Source organism: Parus major, chromosome 8, assembly GCF_001522545.3.
Source record: "Parus major isolate Abel chromosome 8, Parus_major1.1, whole genome shotgun sequence".
In the NCBI taxonomy this organism is placed as follows: Eukaryota; Metazoa; Chordata; class Aves; order Passeriformes; family Paridae; genus Parus; species Parus major.
The window spans coordinates 900,781-924,077 of NC_031777.1; the positions used below are offsets into that span (position 1 = coordinate 900,781).

General features: G+C 38.5%; 1 protein-coding gene across 3 annotated transcripts in view; it reads right to left on the minus strand.

Moving 5' to 3' along the window:
- Positions 1-23,297, minus strand: part of DNM3 (dynamin 3) — a 169,493-nt gene that overhangs the window by 117,722 nt on the left and 28,474 nt on the right. For 2 of the 3 annotated variants that reach the window (XM_015636155.2, XM_015636154.2), the window contains exons 7-14: positions 22,005-22,147; positions 20,105-20,240; positions 19,104-19,171; positions 18,273-18,411; positions 17,097-17,183; positions 15,067-15,137; positions 11,600-11,648; positions 3,134-3,247 (exon numbers count right to left, since the gene is read on the minus strand). In XM_015636155.2, the coding sequence (XP_015491641.1) occupies positions 3,134-3,247; positions 11,600-11,648; positions 15,067-15,137; positions 17,097-17,183; positions 18,273-18,411; positions 19,104-19,171; positions 20,105-20,240; positions 22,005-22,147 (807 nt within the window). Of the gene's footprint in view, positions 1-3,133; positions 3,248-9,940; positions 9,971-11,599; positions 11,649-15,066; positions 15,138-17,096; positions 17,184-18,272; positions 18,412-19,103; positions 19,172-20,104; positions 20,241-22,004; positions 22,148-23,297 lie in introns of all 3 variants that reach the window. The other variant, XM_019007640.1, reaches the window with a different exon arrangement.

A 23,297-nucleotide genomic window follows, 5' to 3' on the forward strand; every position in this document is an offset into this window, starting at 1 on the left:
TAGTTAATGCTACTTAACAAAATAGTAACAACTGAGAGCTAAAATGCTCAGATTTAATAATTTGTGTGTGTAGGTGCGCCTTATAATACTTCAGCTAGGATTACATGGAAATATTTACAAAATAAATCTGTATTTGTGAGGTCACCGAGTGTGCTGATATTGCACTTGTCTACAGCAGCCTCAAAGCCAGCACACAGAACTTTCCTTGCTTGGTTTTTAAGTAGAAAAGCACAAAGTCATGGTATTGGTCACACAGCAAAGTTACAAACAGAAGCAACTGCATGCAGGATCAGAAACTAATCCACCTTAGTGCTCACAGAATGGATACTGTAACTGCTCTAAGAAAACATCAACCTGGAATTTCCAGCTACAAGTCTAAGAAGGATTTTTAGGCACTAAATCCCTCTCATCAGGAATAAAATCCTGGTGCATGTTTGACAGCAACAAAACCATGTGAAGAAACCTATTGTTTCTTTTCTAATACTGATATCATACAGCAAAATCTGAAAACTTTTGTCAAAGCAACTTGTTTCTGAATGCATTACGCTGTGGATTTATCACTTACAAAGCTGCACCTCACAAAAGAATTTGCATCCTTCTAAAGGCACTAGCAAGCCACCACCAGTGATTTTGATCTCAGAGCAAATTCCAGACTAGAAAACAGGCTCAGCTTACACTAGAGGGGGTACACAGCCCTGGAGGCCCCAGCAGGCACCAGAGCTTTGCAAAGCACATTGGCAGAGCTGTGTGGCACAAAGCTGCTGCAGCCTTGGCTACAGGCACAGGGGGCACAAACTCCTCAGCAGGGCACGGTGAGAGCTGACCCTGCACCTTCTCCAGCCATGGAAAAGCTCCTGGCCAGCCCAAGCAGGAGCTGGGGGCTCTCAACTCCCCTCGCAGGGCACAGCCAGACACACAAACACAGGGATTGCTTCTCACATCTCACTGGGGGAAAACACCCCCACACAGCCACTCCAGCCATCAGCTGAGGAGCCTTACTGGTTTTTCAGTCTTACTGAGAAGGTCCAGAAAAAAAAAAGAATAAAATTTTAAAAATTTAAAATTTAAAAAAAAATCAACAAATCATAACTTTATAAACTCTTTTTCAGGACACAATAATCAAATTATGCAGCTAATCTGTACTTAAGGAGCAGCTTCTTTCACCAGCAGAGTATGGAATAGTACTCTGCTATTATCCTATGCTATTATCTTCTTACCATTCTAAGAAATTCCTGAGTGATCTCCCATGGCCAGAATTAACTACTGACATTTTCATGAGTCTCAAAACATAACTGTTTGGCAATTAAGAGACATTATCTTAAAAATATGCATATGGAAATCACACAGTGGCTATTTCTTTCTGAGTATTTTCATGAGCTTCCCAGGTGACTCCCCCAGAAGATTCTCAAAACTATTTCATTTTAAAGTTGCACAGCACAAAACATACTGTTAGGATTTTCAAGAATTTTTGTATTTCACAGTAAACAAAAATCAAATTAAAAAAAGCAACACTACAACTACCTAAAAAAATTGCCACAGCTTATCTTGCATGGACCTCCAACTGCTTGAGACAAAATACAGCAGGTGTGTTAATTTTGCCACATTGCTTTAGTTAAAGTTGCCTGAATCTTACCTAAAAAAGTCAGTTCTAGGGACTTCAAGGTAGATCACAAAAAAAAACTGCTTCAAATTTTCAAATCTGTAAAGCCACTTTTGCATTTTTTTCAAATTCTATTTCATCAATCTGAGAGTAAAACTTCCCCTCTTGACACCTGTCCCTTCCCCTCTGCCTGACACTGGTTTTTCTGTTCCACCAAATCTGAATCCCTTTAAAATTTAAATAAAAAGGCAAGGGGCAAAATCTTCAAGAATAACTTAATTTGTCCCTCTGCATTAAAGTCTATCCCAAAATGGCTACAGACTGGGGGAAAAAAACCCATTTGTGAGCAGCACAGTTCCCACCCTCAGCAGCTTTATGGAAAGATTTTCACATCCTGGTTTTTCAGGAGTTCTTCCTTATGCACTGCAGGCCCTCTCCCCAGGGCTTCCAGAAAATCCACTGCAGTAAAACACCACGTTAGATTAAACAGAATATGAATCTGCACAGTTCCCATCAACCTGTTTTGTTGGGATCAACCAGTGTTTTGATTATTACAGTAAGATGAAAAGATTGAGTGATGTTTTAGAGCTCATTTCATGCTTTCTCTTTACCTGTGCTTCTTCCATCCATTGGTTCGCCTCAACAATTACTAATTTCTTACTAAAAACATTTCAATTAAAAAAAAAAAAAAGGAGGGGGGAAATACCCAAATAGGAAATAATAGTTTGGGTTTTTTTTAATGTAGCCCTATTTTTCTACACAAACCTAGAAACTCACAAAGGTTTTACCATAAATCTGATAGCACACATAATCCTGTTTCAACCTTCAAAATATTGCTGGAGTCTTGGATAAAATGTATCATTACACCCATTGTTGAAAAAGTCATTAAACAGAACAGACAAGCTGCCTAACAATACATTCAAAGAGAGCAACGTGGATGTTCTTTTCTTTATTTCTGCATTACTCACCTCAGATTTACTGATCACCCATGAAGGTGCATTTTGTAAATGTAAAAATCCACACCAACCAGCTACAGAGCCCTGCAGATGGGCTTTTCATCTTCTCAGAACACATGAGCAGAAAACAGTGTTTTTTATTAAATCAATTGCTGTAGTTACTTTCAGAAGTAACTTTACTCAGATAATTTATTATCAGCTTGCAGTAGGTGTACAAGAGCAACCCAAGCAAGGATAGGACAATAAGCAGAATATTTCAAAACAGCTTGGGATTTTTTTCCTTTTTTTTTTCTTTTTTAAAGCAATGTGTGGAAATCACAGGAAGAACAGAAAAAAGTAAAACAAAAATACCCCACACACATCACACCCCCTATATTTGTTATCAGCATTTCCATACAAGTCTTAGACAATCAGCATTCACCATGAATCAAAACAGAAATTTAAAGAACACATCTAAAACCTTACAACAATCTTTTACTTCAAGTTTACACCAACTCATTAAATATTTTGATATCAGAATACTGTATTAATACTGGGGTTTTCCCCAACAGAAAAAAACCAATTCTTCATTCCTTACCTCATCATCTTTATACCAGGACAAGCTCTCTGCAGTCAGAACGAACCAGTATTCCTTGGATCCTCCTTTCATGATGCCAATGTTGTTGATGGTGAGCCAGCCTTTCCGGATGACCTATGCAGGAGTGCAGTCAGGTACAAGTTTAGCTCATTACTCACTTGACAGAGTTCTGCTGTTGAATTCATTCATTTAAATAAAGACTTGCTAAATGAAACAACAACAGGTGCATTTTTTCAGTCTCTGGGAAATTTAAAGAGTTTTTGCAGGTTTCTAGTATTGAAAACAAAAAAAAAGAAGAAACAAAGTGAATATAATATTTTCAGTCTGAAGGTTGGAGAAAGAAAGAAGCCTATCAGAATGTTGTACTTACAGCAAGTGTGAGTGTGTTAAGGATCATGTAAGCTTGAAGATATTTATTTGCTGTATATGAACACAGTGTGAAAGTCCACACACAATGTGGATCTCTGACTACACTGTTCTGGTCTAATTGTAAATGTCATTTCTAAAGGTGGATACCAGGAAAAGCACCTAAATTCTGGTAAAATGAGTGGCTTGTGACACACATTGGGAATTTTCAGAAGTGGATGTATAGAGTGACAAAGGGGAGAGTTCTCCTAAAGTTCAGTTAAAATTAAGGCAAGCTGTAAGGAGAGGCATGTGAGAGCCATTTTCTTTTCATAGGATAGAAGAGAAAAAGAAAAGGGGGAAAAAAAACAACCTTAGGTAGCAATAAAAAACAGGGGGAAAACAGGTAAAGCAAAATTTTGTAGAAGAGATACAAGCCAAAGATGAAAGAACAGATGGGAACATACCTATAAATACCAAGACCAGAAGTCTACATCATGCACAGAGAAAGGGGGACAACAGAAACCTAAGAGAAATAGACTCCACAGCAGAAGAGGATAACCATGAAAACTCATTTACAGATGAGATGGAAACTTTCCATTTTATTGGAATAGTGACTGTTTTCCAGTATAAATGAGAAAGCAAACATTCCTTTCTATCATGCTCTGGACAACAGAACTTTCCCAATCACAGAGGAAAGGAACCTCAGCTCTTCTCCTTCTCACCACAGCAACACCCTTCATTTGCCAATGGGATATTGAGACAGAAAAAAGTGTTCAGAGAAGCTCTTCAGAACCTCTCAACAAACCCCACAGGCACTGACTTGTGTGATCAAACTTGAGTTTCCTCTTGTATTTAAATAAATATATGAGACCAACATCCTCTCACAGGGCTTGACAAGACCAGAAACTCCAGTATCAACAAGTCACAAAAGAGGAATATGGCTCACCATGTATTCTTTGTCATCTATGAAAGTTTCAGAATCAGAATTCACTCTTATTCAGCCTGGATGATCATGTAAGCTCCTCAAAAATACCAGCTTTGGTTTTGCACAGGGTAAAGGAATGAATTGATAACTAAACCAAAAAAGTTGTACCTGAAAAGCAGGAAATTGCATTGGGAATGTAGATAATCCAATGGTATCAATTCATTTCAAGGAAGATAAACGTGTTCTCCCATTTACTACCAACCAGCACAGCAGGGTAAGAAAAGAAGATCCAAAAACCAGACTAAGTTTTCAGCCTGTATGAAAATCTCTAAGAAAGAATTGATTTGAGGGAGGAGAGAACTGGACACGATTCCTGTAAAGAGACTCAAGGGAATGAACAAGCAGAAGAGATGGGATAGGCTGTTCCACAAAGATTTCTACAAAAGTGGGTCAGGCCTTTTAATATTTGTGTTTATTGGGAGGAGGAGGGGGAACCTAAGTGGAGAGGGGCATTAGTGAGTACAAACACACATGGAATGCTTGCCTAAGTGCAAGTTAAGGGAAACACTGATAAGAACTTGATTGCCCATCAAATCCTCATTTTATTTTATGATGTTTATTGAAGTAAGATTTTAACAGGAAACAAGTAACATGTATATACAGGCAGTGTATTGGCCTGCAGGCAGCTGCCACGGGACAAGTTGTGGAACCAAACTAATTCTATTTTTTCTTTCTGCACTGAACTATAAATAAAGCAAAGGGGAAAAAATTTGGGGAAAAGCAACAAAATTAAGGTCCTCTATTCACTTGAACTTAGTTCAGCAGCAATGAGAGCTATTTTTGTGGAACAGACTAATTCCTTCACAGCACATGTACACATGTTCCCATGCTATAAAGCAGCTGTAATAAGAGGCTGGGAGAGAGGATGCTGTTGAACCACATTGTCTGCAACTGAAAATGCAATGTTGCCCCAAATAAAGCTCATATCCACACACAGGAAGCCCAGGCAGCCTGGCCAGCACCTGGTTTGGAGAAAAATGTTTTGGAGAAATATCTCAGGGAAAAGATTTGAAAACTGAAAATAAAGAGGTGGTTTCTAGTAGCAAACCAGGCAGGAACACCTAAGCAGCAGGTTCAAGAACCTTACAGGTGATGAGCACTTCAAAGGGAAGGGAAGAACTCTCTGCTTGTTCCATCCTCTCCCTCACCACTGGCTCTGTGACAGCTTTGTAAGGGTCCAATTTTCCCAATTTGACAAGAAGGCGTTTGTGGTAGAGGTCTCAAAGCAGACCAAGCCAACATTTAAAAAACTAAATTATACAAACCATTTAAGAAGCACTGAAGGTTTTAGTACTAATAAGGCAGGAATTGTGTCATGCTCCAGCCCAACACATCTCCCCATAAATGTGCAACCATCACGGGGTTTGGACAGAAACAAGCTGACTTGCTAGGACAATCCCTGGTCACTGTCTCGTAAAGGAAGGAATTTGCCAGTTGTTTCCTCAAAAATCCTGTGTGCCAAGGATTAGATCCAGCTGTCATTCCCACACAACCCTGCAGGAAGAGCAGGACACCAACCTACAGCAATATTCTGGGTATGTGTTTTTCGTGTCAAATTTCTAGACCTGTTTATCTATACCCCTCTGGGAAAACAGAGTATTGTGTTCTGTAAAATATCCTGGACTCTACAACAGGTCATAACAATCTAAAATACTAGGAAGCTGTTCCAAGGGACACCAAGAGGGAGAAGATGAGCTTAGTGTGCTAAGCTTCATGTCCTTTTCATTGAATTTTCCTGTTTCCCAGGCACATTCTGTTAACTATAAAAAAGCTACACTTACAGAAGACTCAGCATCAGTGTTAGATGTAAAGTAGTGGGAGATGTTGGACCAAGGTGTAATGCAAGAAGAAGTGAGATTAAGGAACATAGTTTCACTTTCCAGAGAATCTGAATGACATCTTAGACTCTGACCAAATTCTCAAAAAAAAACAAACAACAAAACAAAAAATAAACCCTCAAGCCATACTTTAGAACTGTTCCTCTACAGGCAATAAGAAGGAAATATTTTCAAAGACACTTCTGAAGCTAAAAAAACCTCTGATAGAGAGTTATTATTTTGGAGTTCTTTTTAACTGTTGTGTTAGCTATGTTTTATAGTACTTCTGCTTGGAAAATGAAAGCACTGTGTTTCATTATTGTTCTCACTAGTTCATTTTCTCACTGGCTTGTATCTAAGAGATACATTTCACTATTTTCTATCATATTTCTAAGTGTCATTCTGTGCAGAGCGGATGTTAGTGAAATGAGTTATGAACCTCAGGAAGGTGAAAAATATGGGCACAGCCAGAAGCTACTGGAGACAATATTCTGACCGGTAGCTGGACTCCGTGCACAGGATGAACAAGAGATGACACAGTTCCTTCCTTCAGGATCCTGATACCTAATCTGGGTGACTGAAAAATGAAACTTAAGAGCCTCTGAATGCACACTAACAAGTCAGAAGGAAATAATTTTCTCATAGTTCAGCTGCACAAAACCCAAATCATATTTGCTGTCCTTACTCTCCACCAATTCATGGATAAACAGGAAAGCAGGATTTGACACAATAAGCACAATTTATGTGTTGCTGCATGACTTTAATTGTACTAAATCAAAGAAGGCATTTGTAAAAGAAATATATTTAAGGAAATGGGACATTTTCTGATTCTCTAAAGAAGTATTTGAAGGATGATTTCATGATAAGTGTGATACATGAAATTGGGCAGACAGAAACACAAGTGTGAGAATCATAGTACTGGACACTCCCACAACACCACAAGCAGCAGCACTTGTTAATGTAGCACCATTAAAGTTGTGCTGTGGAACTCCAGTGGAATAATTCTGAACACAGAACACAAATCCCAGGACCACTCTACCTTCCAGTCACTGTCATCACAACATGTGCTACAGATAAGTAAGCACACAGAGAAAATAAAAATCACAAAAAGTAGTGAAAAAAAAATCCTTAAAGCATTTGGTTCTCTGGATTCAGTCATGAAGATCCTCACACTACAGAGGCTTTAATGTATTAGAGGGGAAACCTACTACAGTATTTCACTGTAACTTGCCAAATGTCACAGCAAAAATGGATCAGATCTGTTCTGATACTGAACATAACCAAGATCTTGGGACATTGCTTCCCTACAAATCACTGCACAATGTATTGCACAACTTAAAACTAGTGACAGTGCCTAAAGTCCTAAAAACATGTCTGCTCAAAAGAAAGATTTAGTCTTTACTGGAGCAAAGCTCTCAGGGGTGAAAAATTGAATCAATTTCCAAATATACTTAAACAAAGACTGAGGTAAGTCAAACATGAAGGGACATTAACCTAAAAAATAAATAGTTAAAGGCCATCTAGAACATCAGTACTCCCCCAGACTTGATAAAGTGAAAATTCAAAACCAGCAGGTCTCATGCTGCTAAATTTTGAAACATTTTTGAATGTTTTAGCTCATGGCCACCACCTCTTTCATAGAAATACTGACATTTCTTAACAGAACAGCTTTGTCATGATTTTTCACGACCACCTCACTGACCATGGCACAAGTCTTCATTTCCTTCTCATTGCTTAAAAAAATTGTATAAACATTTTTTTCCTGGGTCATGCAAGATAACAGGATTTAAGTGTATCTGAAGAAAAGAAACAGCAAAGTATGCTACAAATTAGGAATAAAAGAAAAAAAAATTAGAAAAGGAAAAAAGGGTTACTAGGGGAAAAGTTACTTATTAGAGCTACAGTTCAGGCCAGCTGATGGGATCTGAATGCTACTTGTGTCCAGAAGAAATTAAACAGAAAATTAATCAGATTGTTGGTGTAACACTGAAGAGAGGCAGGTCAAACAAAGCCCTCAGACCCAAACCTCCACATCACCTGGACAGTGCCTTGAAACTCACAGCTCACAATAAGCCCCTTCTCCAGTTACAGGGCTACTAGGAATTGTAGCAGTAGTAGTACAGATATTCTGTGGCAGATTTTGCCACAGAAGCAAAGCACAGAATTTCCTATAAATTACATATAATCCTCTATAATTTGAGTGTCTTGCATTCTCACACACATCAATTGGGCACATAGAGCAATGACACTTTCATCTTTAAAGCTTTATCGTGAAGGGGAGCTTAAAACATTGAATTTTAGTCACCAAAACAAATCTCAGCACACAACACACATAATTAAGAGCGGGTCAGCTTTCAGGAGCCAAACCTTGCTGGTGTGCTGTGTAAAACCAAGCATTGCACAGATTACTTCAAGCAAATGAGAAGACAGACTAACCTGTGGCTTAAAAAGAAACTTTGTGGAGTCAGGTCAAAACCTCAGGCGGTAGCAAAGAAAAGACAAACAAAAAAGGCCAAAGATTAAGCGTGAGAAGATAAATTAGTAGTAGAGGAAAAAGGAGAAAAACATGCTAAGAGGAATTTGCATTATTGTCCAAAAATAAGGTGTTGCTGTGCTTATCTTATTTCCAAGACACACAGAAATAGTTAATAGTTATGTGCATCATTCCAGTCCAAAGCAAGCTACTGAAAAAGAAAAGCAAGGTATTGCAAATGAGCATCCCAGTATTTTGGGAAAATTCAGTGATCTTGATCTCCCCAGAGGGTTCAATTCAATTGCTGCTAAAATCAGTGCTGCCTAGTCCTTTTTCCATAACTGAGCATAAGTTTTGTTTAAAATGATAACTAATAGAATTTGATGATGTGGCAACAAACTGAAAAAATGTACGTTTTTTATCACAGATATTGCCAAAGAATACACACAATACAGAAATTTATTTCTTATACCTTACCATCACTGAACACTGTAACTTGTTATAAAATTAACTGCAGTTTAGACAATTAATTCTAATTAGTAATATTAAAGACATTCACATATTTATTCACTCATGAGGTGGAAGGGTTAGAAAAGAGTCTGTCTGTGATAAATTGATCCTCCTGTGCTATGAAAAGAATGCTAAAAAGCCTTTAAATATTTTCATTCATAAAACTCACTTTTTCTATCCAAAGTAATTCCTTGACATAAACAAACCACCAAGAACAGTACCTGTGTCCATCAACAGCACCTTCATTTACACCAGAGCTAATGTTTCCTTTTGGTTACCAGAAAATTATTTGCCCACCTTTCAAAGAGAGGTTTACTATGAATAGAGGCACTTACATCAGATAAAAACTGCTTTCCAGTTATATAATAAAATCAACACAAATTAGTCGTTTCAGTTGGAGAAACTTGGTAAATTATAAAAATATTAATTAATTCTATGCAAAGTCTTCTACAACATTTTAAGTTATACTAGTTCAGACTGGTAACAGCAGGTTAGTAGCAGTTAAGTGATGAACTGCAATTACACTTTGTTGAGGAAGTGTTACAGACAAGACAGCTTAACATTAAATTGTTTAGCAGCAAGTATTTGACAAACCAATGAGTTAGAGACAAACTTTGCCCTCTGAGAAGCTAAATGAAAAAGCAACAATAAAGCTTACAGAACTTAGCTCGTACAATTTGCCTTGAAGGCGGTAGATTGGTTCCCTGAAATAGCAAATTGCAAAAATGAACTTTTATTTCAGAAACATTTTCTCATTCTTTTCAACTCCAAACAATCAACTTACAAACATCTGTTTATTATCTCTACAATAAAAGGTTCAGCAAAGTCCTTTATACCACAAGTAACCAAGTTTCAACATTGAATTTAAAACGCCAAGCTTTTTCTTCACTTCTTTAGAGAGAAAACATTCACTCAATTAAGAAATCATTCATTTTATTTGTGTATTTTTGAAGAGCCAGATAATTGGTTGCTTTTCCTTTTATGGGACACTCCAAAGTGATGACAGTCGTTGTGTTTGACACATGTTCCAGCACAGCTAGATAAGGAGGAAATCTCTCCTCAGAGGGGAGAGGCTGCTCTTTGAAGCCATTGCAGTGTTTAGACCTTCCAGGTTTTTTTTTTTTCATTTTAATCCAAACCATATATTACATCAAAAATGCCACTCATGCTGGTCAGGCTGTGGGGAACCATCACATCCAAGAAGCTGCTGGATTATTTTAAGAAATATATTGCAAATAACTAGCAATTTCTTGGTGAGAGGAAGAGATTGAATTTCTAGCTCCAAAAAGATGACTGGAACTCTTGTCTACAACAGCAGCAGAATAGAAGACTTTCTGAAATTTCAGGTTTGTCACTTGGATTTAAACTCAATGGTCACATTTGAAAACCTTGATCAGGAGGTGAAAGCTCCTGAGCATTGTTTGACCAAATTGCAGGTAAAAACATCAGGAAGATGTTCAATATTGGTAATTAAACAAAATTTCATTGTCTTATTTTTGCTACTATTTTTTATTTCATTCTCAATATGTACTAATTCCATAACATTTTTTTTTTCTGATTAAGACTTTGCAAAAACCTCAAAGTGAGCAGAAACTCTCCAAATCATAGCACTTTCCTAATTTTCATCTGATATTAAGAAGAGGACTGATCCTGCCAAGTACTCAGAACCCCTGACCCACACAAAAAGCAGAGAAGGAAGGCAGGCTCAGGAGCACCAAGCACCTTGCAGAATCAATCCCACATTCTTAAGTTAAAAAAAGAAACAATTTCATTAATAAATCTCAGTGAAGATGCTAATTAATCTGAGAGCATCATCATTCTCTTCTTATTTTGAGAAAGGCCTATGGTACATAGTCAACAACTGTGTGATGTCAGCTGAAAGGTTTCAGAAGAGGAAAAGGCAAATCCACATTTGCTTGCTGACTTGCCCTTCACTGCTGTTCAGCTGTGAACACATCAGGAGTAGCAAAATGCACAAAGCACACACAGGCAAGTACTCACCAGCATTTGGGATCCTGAAATTCACAAGTTTGCAGTTAATGACAAAACACCAATGTGTAACATGAGAGATTCAAGGCACTGAACAGCAGGGGAAGGAAGACACTCAGCAGCAGTGCAAGCAGCAGCAGAAATGCTAAACAGTAAATGATGGTAACAATGGAAGTCAGGTGGCTTTGAAAAGTTCAGCAAAACAAGGCAATGAGGACACATTTATGTATATTTGAAGCAAACAAAGCTAAATGATATGCTTAAAACAGAAAATGCAGCCATGAAAACCAAACAGCTTGGATTAACTTGCACATGCCATTATCCATTCTCTGTTAGGTGCCTACCTGATTTCCCACTGCACTTTTGTTAACCTGACTGCTTCTTTGTTGGGCACTAAGGGAAGCAGAGGAAAAGAGTTATGCTGAAGAAACTTGAACTAAGCCAGTTCCTGAGGAATAATTTTAGCAGTAATAGTTATTTTTGATTCCAGAAGAGAAAGCTAGATTAACATAGCAAAAGAAACACAGGAAAACCATTGCATATAGGTGCATATTTCAACTGCTTTTCTGCCTGATTATATTTGCCTGCTAAGGACAGAAGGGACAAGCACAGCAGACAGTTCCTACCAGTCATCTCCTTTGCAGTAACATCCTTCTTGCATTGGTAAAGGTTACTAAAAGCACAGGGAAATTATGGCTCATGTGGGTAACTTTGGAAACATTAGCCTCTATAAATATTCAGAAGAGACAAAAAGCAAGCCATTTCTGTTATTTAGAGCAGTACAGCAAAATCCTCCCCTGCTGGAGGCTCCTTAATAGCTTTGTCTTGACAGTTTGTTTTGGGTATTATTCTAATATTTATATGCACTTTGAGGGTGTAAATATAACCAATGGTTGAAGCCATCATAAAGCTGGTTCAAAGCTGAAATCTTATAAGAATAGGGCACATTTGAAATTAAACCATATTTAAAATATTTTGCTCAATTCTTGAACTCTGGTAATCCCAGTTCCTGAAACAAAACACACTCCTGTCTCAAAACCAAACAAGTTGCCATTAATTCTAAAAGCATTTGCATTATGTGGCAGTTTGTTTTAGGCCACAAAATTAAAATATTGCTGGAAAGAAGAAGAAAAGCGTTCTGAGAGCAGACTTTGGCTACTCAGCCACCAGTACTTCACTGGTGACAGGAAGTTTTGTTTGGATTAGATTATACCATTTCACCAGGCATTGATTCACTGAAGAAAAAAATATCATTATTCCAGCAGCTCCAAAGGCTGCTCTGACAGAGAAAGGCAGAGAGGTGTGCTTGGGTCAGAGCCTGTGGCCAGTCCTGCTGTTTGGTGCTGCTCCAAAGGATTGAGAAGTACCCAACTCAACCCTTGTCCAAATTCTGATCCTGCCCTTTGGACCACACTATTAAACCAGCAGTCCACATGCTGTCTGGGAGAAGATCCACAAGGATATTTATTCCATCTGCCTACTCAGTGTGTTTAGCTCAATCATCCCAATCCTTTTAACCAAACAATTGTCCCTGGTGCATCATCTAAGTTCTATAAGCTTTGATACATAAATTATGATTAAATGAAATGCACACAGAAAACACAGCACTAATCTCTACTTTTTTTTCTTAATTTCATCACCTTAGAAAAGCTAATTATACCATTAACACCACATTAAGAAACCCATGTCTTTTAGAAACAGCCCAACAATTGGTCCTCTACTTAATGTTCTAAATACAAATTACTCTTTATGTAGATTGAAGCATGTAGCTGTTCTTAACTTATACCAACTGGAAACAAACCCAAGCCCAGAATTTTGTCATTTGTTCTGCTAAATGAGACAAACATTAATATTCTAAAATTTTACAGCTTTATAAATATGCAAATCTGTTGTAAACACTGGCATGGTTAAAGCCCTTTCAAGACAATTCCCATTGCACTGTACCTGCCTCAGGTCCTGTAGTGCTGCAGGGTAGTTTGTAATGTCTTGTGCTCTCATTCTTATGACCAAGGTTCACAGGACTTACACTGTTACTGCAGCCACATGAGACAGGGGGCTAGAAGGCTCAGCAAAGGAAAGGAAACACCAGGGAATCTGGGAATCTGTAGTCCAGGATGTTTAGAAGCCCCTATGCTACCCAACTTACTTCATTTTCCAGTTCTAACACAACTGCTGTAACAATAATACACTTAGAGCTTCAAATTAGTATTTTCTCCTGTTTGTCTCTTAAGTAAATATATTTTAACTTATTCTTTGCTACCCAAATTTTCTCTTTTAGTTGAGCAGAAGTCAACAAGGCTACTTTTCCTCCCATCTGTTCCAACCTTGCTTAAACTTACCAGTGAACTTAAGCCAAGAGTTCACTTACTATCTGCTTATGCCCCATACACAGCACTTAGGGATTTCCAGATCTCAGCTGGCAAAAGAGGAAGCAGCTTTCCCGAGAAATAGAATTCCAATTGTAAAGACACAGCAGCAAGGACCAAGGAGGGTGCAGGAGCAGCACCCCTGAGGGGAATTTTTCCAGGGGAGAAACACAATGAAATAGCTACAGATACGCCTGGAATTCCAGAATCCAATACTATAAAATATGGAAAGTTCCAACTTGACACAAGGAAAAGTCTTTTCACAGTGAGGTGAGGCAAGCATTGAACAGGCTAGCACAGAAAGGCTGGAGGATCTCCAATTTTGGGAATTGGACAAAGTCCTGAGCAGCCTGGTCTGAACTCAGCATGGCCCCTCCTCTAAGCGGGAGGTGGGACTATACAACTTCCCAAGGTCACACCATGAATATACATGGAGTGTTTTTAGCAGCCTTTTTCCTGTCAGAAAAGGATGAAGAGTAGTAAATAGCAGGCAGGCTGTTATCTTGACCTCTAGAAGGCCAGCCACCATTCCTACAACATCCTGTCATTTGTCAAGAGAGCTGATAACAACATCTAGGACCCACAAACAATTCTAGAGAAAGTTGCTCAAACCAAACACATAAACAGGGCCTGGCTTTGCCTTCTCCCCTCTCAGCTTACTGAACTCCATGTTTTAAACCTTCAAGGCACACTGCCAATGATGTGGACCTTCCTTCACAGTGCTAACCAGAACTGGCCAGATGTATACATCCTGTTGTGCCAAAATTTGTTGCCAGCATTTCACAGGGCCAAAACCTGTTGTGATTCCAATTGCTGTTATGGCAAATATGGCATGAATATGTCTGAAGGAACATTTCTTCAAAGAGTGAAGACATCTTCAGTGCTTTTACTAGTGTCAAAATGTTGGTATGAAGACCCTGAGGCACAAATTGCTGGAAACTGAGGGAGAACATTCTGGAAAATATTCTCACAGCCTTTTCAATTAAGCGAGGAGAACGTCAAACCAGGCCCTGCAGGGCATTCTGCTACTATTATTCTCTGCAGCCAAACAGCAGGCACACTTATAATTCAGTGACATCCATTATTCTGAGTAAAACTGTTTCACACAGAATCACAGCTCCCAAAGTATGCATTAATAACAATGTGGAAAGACCACCAATATCCATTTCTGTGGTCCTGAAATACGTGTGATTCCAGACCAAGACATGAGCTCCAGCTCCAGTGAAACCAGGCTTGTGAACTGGGTGAAGACTCCCCTGCAACTGGGACAGAGTTCAACATTGTGGCTATTGAGAAAGAGCATGGTCCTGCATGTTTGGGACTCTACAGCCTGGATCTTCACCGTCACACTTCAGGACTTATGTTCTGAACTTAATAAAAAAACCCTAAGCAAATAAACAAAAAAGCCTGGAAGTGTCTTTACAACAAATTTTCCATATACTTACTTTGCAAAGCCAATGAAGTCTTCATGGTTGGTGTTGATATAAGAAACCTGGATATCAATGAGCAGCAGCATCTATTGTGGGAGACAGGAGAGCAAAACAGGATGGGCAAGGTGGAAGAGAGAGATTGAAGAAAAAGAAGGTAGAAAAAACCCCAGAACTCTTGAGTCCTCTGCATTACTGAATATTGTTTTCATAATTGTTCAAGCCAAAAGCAATATTTTTTAAATTCCACCGCTTCTGTTTCTGTGCTTGTTTAATAAGTTAAGACTACAGAAGTCCTATTCCCTCTTCCTACTTTTTTTCCTAACAGACCTCATTTTTCACTCTCTTGGCTCTTGTCCATTCCATTAAGATCAATCATACATGAGCAGAGAGAATGTTAATAACAATATAACACAGATTCCAGCTCTGCATTTTGCAAGTTAAGCAAATTTCTGCCTATCTGGAGCATTCCAGCCAAGCCAGCAAGGTACCTAAACCTTAAACCTAAAATCCAGGTACCTTCACTCTCTTTATGTATCACACAAAGAAGTGTAAGTAATCCAAGTCCTGGCCCAGAGAATGTCCAGCCCAGGTATCAGCCAGACATTCTGGTGTGCAACATCTGGACTGAGAGATGGGCTACCAACAAAATAACACAATGGTTTGTGTACTTATCACTTGTCAGTCCTTCAGTAGCCCACAAAGAATTTGATTCAATCTTGACAATCTAACTCAGCAAAGAACTTGCTAAAATATCAGCAAAAATTCCTTCCCACGCTCCAACAGGCTCTGGAATATGCATGAGACTGCACTTCATCCCTGTCTTTTCAGACTTCCATTTATCAGAGGGAGCAAGGAAGGAATCTATTGTTACCAAATGGTGGCATTTAATCTCTTTTACCTTATTTCTGCACAGTTCCTCAAATATGGCATCACTCCCAAATTCTTCACAATTTCCAGAAAATACTAGATGCCTCACTTTGACTCAAATCCCCACTATGTTTTTGCTCCATTTCTTACCTCTGAAAATATTCTCACTCTTCTTTTTTTAGGATTACTGCTAACATCATAAATAATGATGTGAATGTGACAATAACCTATTTGGTCCATTTTTAGCATTTACAAAAAGCCTGTATTTTGTTCTTTGTTCTAAGAAATAGTAAGGTGTGTACACACAATGAAGAACAGGAAAATAAAACTCAATTATTTTAAACAACTTGTATTTTTTCCAAGATTTTGAGATAACAGTGTTCTGACTAGAACTCCCTGCAATTACAAGCCCAGCTAATAATTTTTTTTGTTAAATTTTTATGACTACATCTGCAGCACAGATCAAAGCAGCAGGATGTGCTGCACAGCTCCCTAACTTGCACAGGGACAGGACTAAGGAGCCAGGAGAACAGAACAGCTTAAGAGCTAACCCAAGCTCTTCTTCCCCAAATATTTCTATTGTCACACTCTGCACTCTCCAGACAATAATCCCTGATTTGACTTCCACTGGATTTACTCACATGTAATCTCAGATTTGCAGTTTCCTGGATTTGGAATGTTTGGCTGAGTGATGAATGCTTTAACCAAATGTCTCTGAATTTTTATTTGTTTTTTAACTCTTTTTGGTCTTGAAGGAAAGCCTGTCACTCCCTCAAGGGTCCCAGTACAACTGCTTGTGAGCCTCATTTTAATTTAGGTGAGGGGTGGGTGCATGGGGTGGGTATATTAAAAATACCTGGAAATGAAGTAGAAATAAGCTATTCCTGTGTGCATTTGTTTAATCCATATTGATTTCCTACAAACAGCTCTAGTGGCCCAGCTAAGAAATTGGCACACTGGCACAGGAACAAGACAACACTACTTAACCTTTCTGTAACAATTCTAGTCTCTGTCAAAGCTCAGTGGTAAAGAAGCAATTTTGCTTCCTCTCTAAAATGTGCAGCCTATTTAAAAATAAATAAATAAATAAAATCTTTCACTGTCCTACTGCACTTTGAGTGCAGAACTCTTCTCCATCACACACTCCCCAAACTGTCACATCTCCTATTTATTCTCACCTGATCCTTGGTCTTCTCTTCTCTTTCACGAATGTAGCCAGCAACAATTCTTTCTGTTTCCTCACACAACCTTGGATATGTTGCCAGCTGAAACACAGAATTAATAGAAACTGACAATTGCAAAGGGGCTTCAGTGGAATACAAACAGGGCAGCATTCAGCTTTCCTCTATGGAAGAAAGCAAATATTCTAAATGCTTGGGACTAGAAGTCAAGCACACTGCAAAGCAAGCCTTACTTGCTGTTGTTCAGAGACTGGAGAGACCTAAACCCTTGGATTGTTGCTGCTCTTTTCCTCCAGGGAACACTGAGGAAAAGCCACTTTGGACATATGAAACACAGTCTATCTGGGGTGAGGTTTCTCTCTGTTCTACTGGGCCCAGTTCCAGAGTGGTGCTTTAAATGATTTCCAAATTTCTTGTTTTTTAAAGGCTCCACCTTGTGGCAACATCTTTACATAACAATACTGATCATAATTATGATAACAATAACAATAACAATAATAATAATAATGGAAAAGGCAAGACACAGTGGTAAATTTGGCCAATACCACTGGGAAGAGCATCTGCACAGTTAATTCAAGTGACATGTCTTCCAGACTTTGACAAAAGTGAAAAAAAACCTAGAAACTCTGCTGAAAATATATCAGAGAATCTGCTTCTCTATGTTCTTTGTCTTCTCAGTTTTAAGAAATATCTCTTTTACTTGCTCATTGGTATAAAGAATTTGGGTTTTTTCAGAAAAAATGCAAGAGGAGATTTCTCAACAACCTCATCATACCTGTGCTCACACCCCAGTACATCCTGTACTTACTGTCATGGGGTGCCCTGCACTGGGATGGAGGGACAGGCACATGGACAGGTGAGACTGCAAAAGCAGCCAGTCAGCTAAGAAGTGAAAACATGGTTTTAAGGAGGAAACTGAGGGCATCTCTTGACTCAAGAAACACCTCTCACTTTAAGAATCAAAACAAAGGAATCAAAAAAATGAACTTTTCCATCATTACATTATTGAGCAGTTTGCAGAAGTTGTAATTAATTACCTGAAGGAGTCCTACTCTGTCCAACAAGTGACTGAATCACAAATCTCTTGTAACACCATAAAATGCAAGACAGGCTTTCCATTATGTACTATACCATTACATCTTACTTACATTACCAGATCTATGTGCAAGCTACCTTTTTAGTGCACTTCTTGACAGTGTTGATTAACTCTTGCATCACCAGATCCACACTTTTTAAGCAAGGTCCTTTCAGCTTAACTATTTGTTTTTTAACAATGGCTTCAAACGCCATATCTGGAGTGAACAAACCTGTTCTGTGGACATAAAAGAATATGTAAGACAGTAATAAAAACATCAGGCAAGGAAGTTTTTTTTTTTTTACTAAATTGCTCAAATCTTCATTTTCAGAGCTGAGTAATAACAATCCCTACACAAACAGACTTCCATATAACTAAACTTGCTTCCTTCTCAAAGCAAGTGTCATTCTGAGTAAGAATATACTCAGAATATAAGATTATAAGTGGAAACATGCTTGAAAGATGCAACTCCTTCAAGAGGACTGCAAAACTCTAAGGAGTACTGCTATAATGCAGTAAAGCCTCAGCTGCAGTGCATCAAACCTTAGGGATGAGTGGCAGCTGCAAGCACTCCATGCACAATCCCTTGTACAGCAAATCCCTAAGAATCCTATGGCTGCACTTTTCACTCACACCAAAAAATGAGGTTTTGTTACTCAGAGTCTGACATGGAGAACTTCAGAATTGGTCACTGCAGAGTAAATGAATCTATAAACAGCTAGCCACAGACCCAAGTCTAAACAAATGGGCCTTGCCTCTCTTTCAAACACTGTTCTCCAAGGTCTACCTTGGCAGATAAATTATACAAAAAACAAACTAGAAAAGCACACTCAAAAGTATCATTTCACAATGATAAATCAAGACTTCTCCAGCAATCAAGCAAGGAAGGTTCAAATACTGCACCAGTAGGAAAACATGGGAGCACTTGCCTGATCCCGTGTATGTTCTTGATGGCGTAACTTATCTCTCTCCGCAGTTCCTTCTCGTTAAATTCCATCTAGGGGAACAGCAGCACACAAGAGCACATGAGGGGAAGGTTTTAACAAAACAGAAAATATCCCCTCTCCCTATTTAACCATAAGACAAGCAATTTCAGCTGCTAAAATAGCAATTACTAATTACACTAAACAATGTGTAAGCATTTTAAAACGTTTTAGCACTAAGGCTACAGGCAGCAGTAAATATTGTTGAAAATCACACCCTCTTCCATTCCAGATATACCAACAGCTGGAATGATTTTGAAGAGTTGACAGAGTAAGTCAGGAACAGGATTTGGAAGACTCCACTTTTTTTTTTTTTTTTTTTTAAAGCCTGGTTTCATAAAGTGGTACAACTTCTGTGATTATGATCTGTTTATCCTCTTATCCTCCCCTTTGCATTCTACAGTTTTCAACCAAATTTAAGAGAGGAGCTGTCTCAATTACGAAGCAATAAAGCTTTTCTTTAATTTTCTTCGAAGCCAGTTAGCTGGAAGAGAAGTCAGTGCTGTCACAAATGAAAGGGTCATTACCTAAGTCAAACCATCACAGAATGATTTGGGTTGGAAGGGACCTAAAGGACTATTTTCCATAACTCTTTTTAATAGATACCAGCTACTTGAACACAAGTCAAATTTACCAACTGTAACTGTTTGCCTGCCCCATTTAACCAGAAGAAAGATGTCATTTGTGATAAAACAACAGGAGAGCACAGAAAATAGTATGAACTAGGACTATAATTATATTCTAATTCTTGTATTTCAGAATTCTTAGCATATCTCAGTGTCCAGTCCTAGAAATTAAGCCAAATGTCTCAATTATAACTTCATGTAATTTATTCCACAGTTAAAAGCATATTCTTTCAATCACATCTTTTCTTGGCTACACTACTATCAGTATGAACATAAGGATACATAAATAAAATAAAGCACATCAGCAAGATGGATAAATACCTTCACGAGTTCAAAGGGAAAACGTTCATGGAAAATACGATTGATTTTGGCACCTCCTGAAAGCTCTAGTGTATCAACTTGATCTCCTGATCCTTCAATTCTTTTTTCAAAGTCCACTGAAAACTGCTGTACCATCCTGAATGTCAAAGGAGGGAAGGGAAAAAAAATAACAAAACAAGCAAAACCCAGAACAATTTAATCACATTAATTACCAACTCTTATTTCAGTACTATGCAACTAGTACTGCCTATTCAAACATATTTAGTGATTGCCAAAAGTATCTGTACCACTGATTCAGCCAAGCTGCCAACCCATAGAATCCCTACCTACACACATCTCCCTGTACCCCTGCTAACAGCATGATGTGAATCCAGGGCTGGAAAATTCCAAAGAGATTGGAAAGGAACTTCTTTTCCCCATGCCAAAAGGCAAGCCCAAGAACCAGTACTAACATGGTGATGTGTCAGTACCACAAGCTCCAGCTTATTTGGCTCTGCTTTGACTTCTGCAGCAGGAGCATTCAGCAAAACCCACAGGAGAGTTCTCCCAGTCATGGAAAAGTCAAAGGTGATGTTCCTCTGTTTTTGCAACCAAAGCAGCTGGAGTAAAGTTGTGAGGAACTGTCTACTCTTTTGGACACAGTTGTTACAAAAATAAGGAGTAAAGCAGAGTCTTTATCTGGCTCAAGAAAGCCTCTCTATTAGCTGATTACTTTCCCCTCTGAATTCCAAAGTTTTAACTAGAGAATTAAACCGGCCCCAAACTTAGACATTATCACAATACAGTGTTATTATCATCTATCCCAAAGAACTGAGAATGCTGAAAACCTCTGAAATCAGCCAGAGCAGGGATGTGACAACAGGCATATAAGAGAGAAAAACTAGGTACATTTTACACTTCTTCCTTCACACGCCTCCTCTCTATGAGGTAAATTTAATTTGCATAAAAACACAGAGGGCTAACACTGAAGAAAAAGAAAATGTGAGTGTGAAAATGGCAGATCTTTCAGGTGAAAAGATAGGCAGTACTGAGTTTCCAGCATCCCTGGAAACAGGCCAAGGAAGGAAGCAGATACAGCAAAGCAGCAGGTGCTAACTGGTGTTCAATCCACAGCATCAGCATTGTCCTTTCTTCCTTTCTCCCTGGTGCTAAATCTGCAATCAAGATAGGGCTGTGATTCTACCTCCACTTGATTGCATGATGAACAGTCATCTCTGTTCTTTGTTATCAAAGTCTCATCAGACAGACTTATTTTGTGGATGAGACCCAAACCAGACAGTGACTTGAGCACTGAAAAAGCTTTCTAGTTCAGAACTGATGATGATAATCCCCAAGAATTTGCCTCCCTGCTTTCTGAAAGCACACAAACTTTTACTGACAACTTCTGCAGCAAAGTTTTGTGGCTCTTAGGTGCACAAAATAGGAAGGACTACCATATTTGATTAATTTTCATCTTGCCATCTCTAGGTTCTTTTGGACAGACAAATTTTTATATTAGATAAAGAATCATTCTTTATTCTTCTTCCAGTCTCCTCATCTAACAGACTTCCAACACAATGTCTCTCCCTTCCTTGAGGTCATCTTTTTGGCAGACAGAAGAATGTGTCTACACAATCAGAATCAGTTTTGTACCTTTGATCATCTCTGCTGCCCATCTTCATGCCTTTTCCTTGTTCTGCTTTTTCCCTTTTCTAGGATTACTAAAATTGATTTAGGGAAAATTCTGTTGAAATTGTAGAATAAATAAAGTGTTCTGGAATATCAAACACAGAATTCTTTGGAGCTTGTGTAAAGAATCCTTAATAATATCCTAATGTTTATATTTAAACCAATCAGAAAGAAGGGGGAAAAAGGCAAAACAAACCCATTGAAAGTGGAAAAGCAGACAAAAGACACTCACTGCAATAGGGCTTTCGTTTTTCTGGTGGGATCTTCTGGTCTGAAGTTTTTGTATACCTCTACTTCATGTTCTATAGAGAGCAGTTGGCTCTGGAGTTTGCTTCTGAAGGCTGGCAGGGTATCCCGAATATGATTGGTAAGTTGCTAAAAAACAAATAAAATTCTTTTTGAACTGTTAAAAAGATGAAAGCAGGAGCACAACCATTTCCTTCTGACTGCCAACTGTATCAGCCATGACCTCTGCTAGTTTACCAGTGCAGTTCCTTTTGATCTCTGATGCAATGGAGACTTAAAGAACAATCCAATATTCCTGGCACATGCACATTGTAAGGAGGCTCAAAAAATTCCTTCATCCTCTCACTCACTGAGCCCTGTTACTACACACTTGTTTAGTTACACCTGAAAAAGTTACATATATTACATGGGTAATTTAAAATTGTCTCTCATCTCTCTGTGCTGATGCCACACTCCTGTTTTGCTGCTTTTCTTAAGGGTGTTTTACAATTCCCTTTGTATTTTTTCAGCACAACAACTCCTTTATGCTACAGCCACGAAGCAAAGTGGGAAAGAAAGAAAATCTGAGCACCCAAAGCATGTTTTTACATAGCTAGATATATCTATATATGTTTTAATGTGTTAGGACTGCACTGTCCATGACTTACCTGTGCCATAAATGTCTCAGGTATTGTACACATTCCTTAATTAAAAGCAAACTGGACTTCTTCCACTATTCCCCAAACCCTCTTCCCAAGCCCAGCCAGACAAGCTATAAACTGTCATACACCAAAATATATAAACTCAAGTTTGAAGTTGCTCAGCAGACTGACAGGCACTGAAAATCAAAAGCTGGAGTTTCCCTGGAGCACCACCTTGTGGATACAAAAAAACTGAAATATTACCTGAAACCACAATAGGTCCCCAATACCTTGAGGACAGCACTTAGGTAGATCTTCCCATAAATAACATTCTACACACAGTAAAAGCAGCAGAAGATCAACAGTTCCTACTGAAGTAGGTAAATATTCAAAAGAAGCTCTTAAAAAAGTTAACAGCAATACAAATCAGGACAGACAAGACAGCTGAAAGGTTTGTGCAGCCTGTGTTTCAGTCTCAAAACTAAGACATTTGGATTAAACTTTCAAGATGTAAAACAAGGCAAAACATTCTAAACACAGATAAAAATGTAGGATACATGCAAGTTCTTGCATCCTGATGAAGACTTTGGCTCTGAGGCACAAATAAATGGCATTAGTAGTTTTTTTGAGCAAGCCCAGAACATTCCATAGCCTGGCTG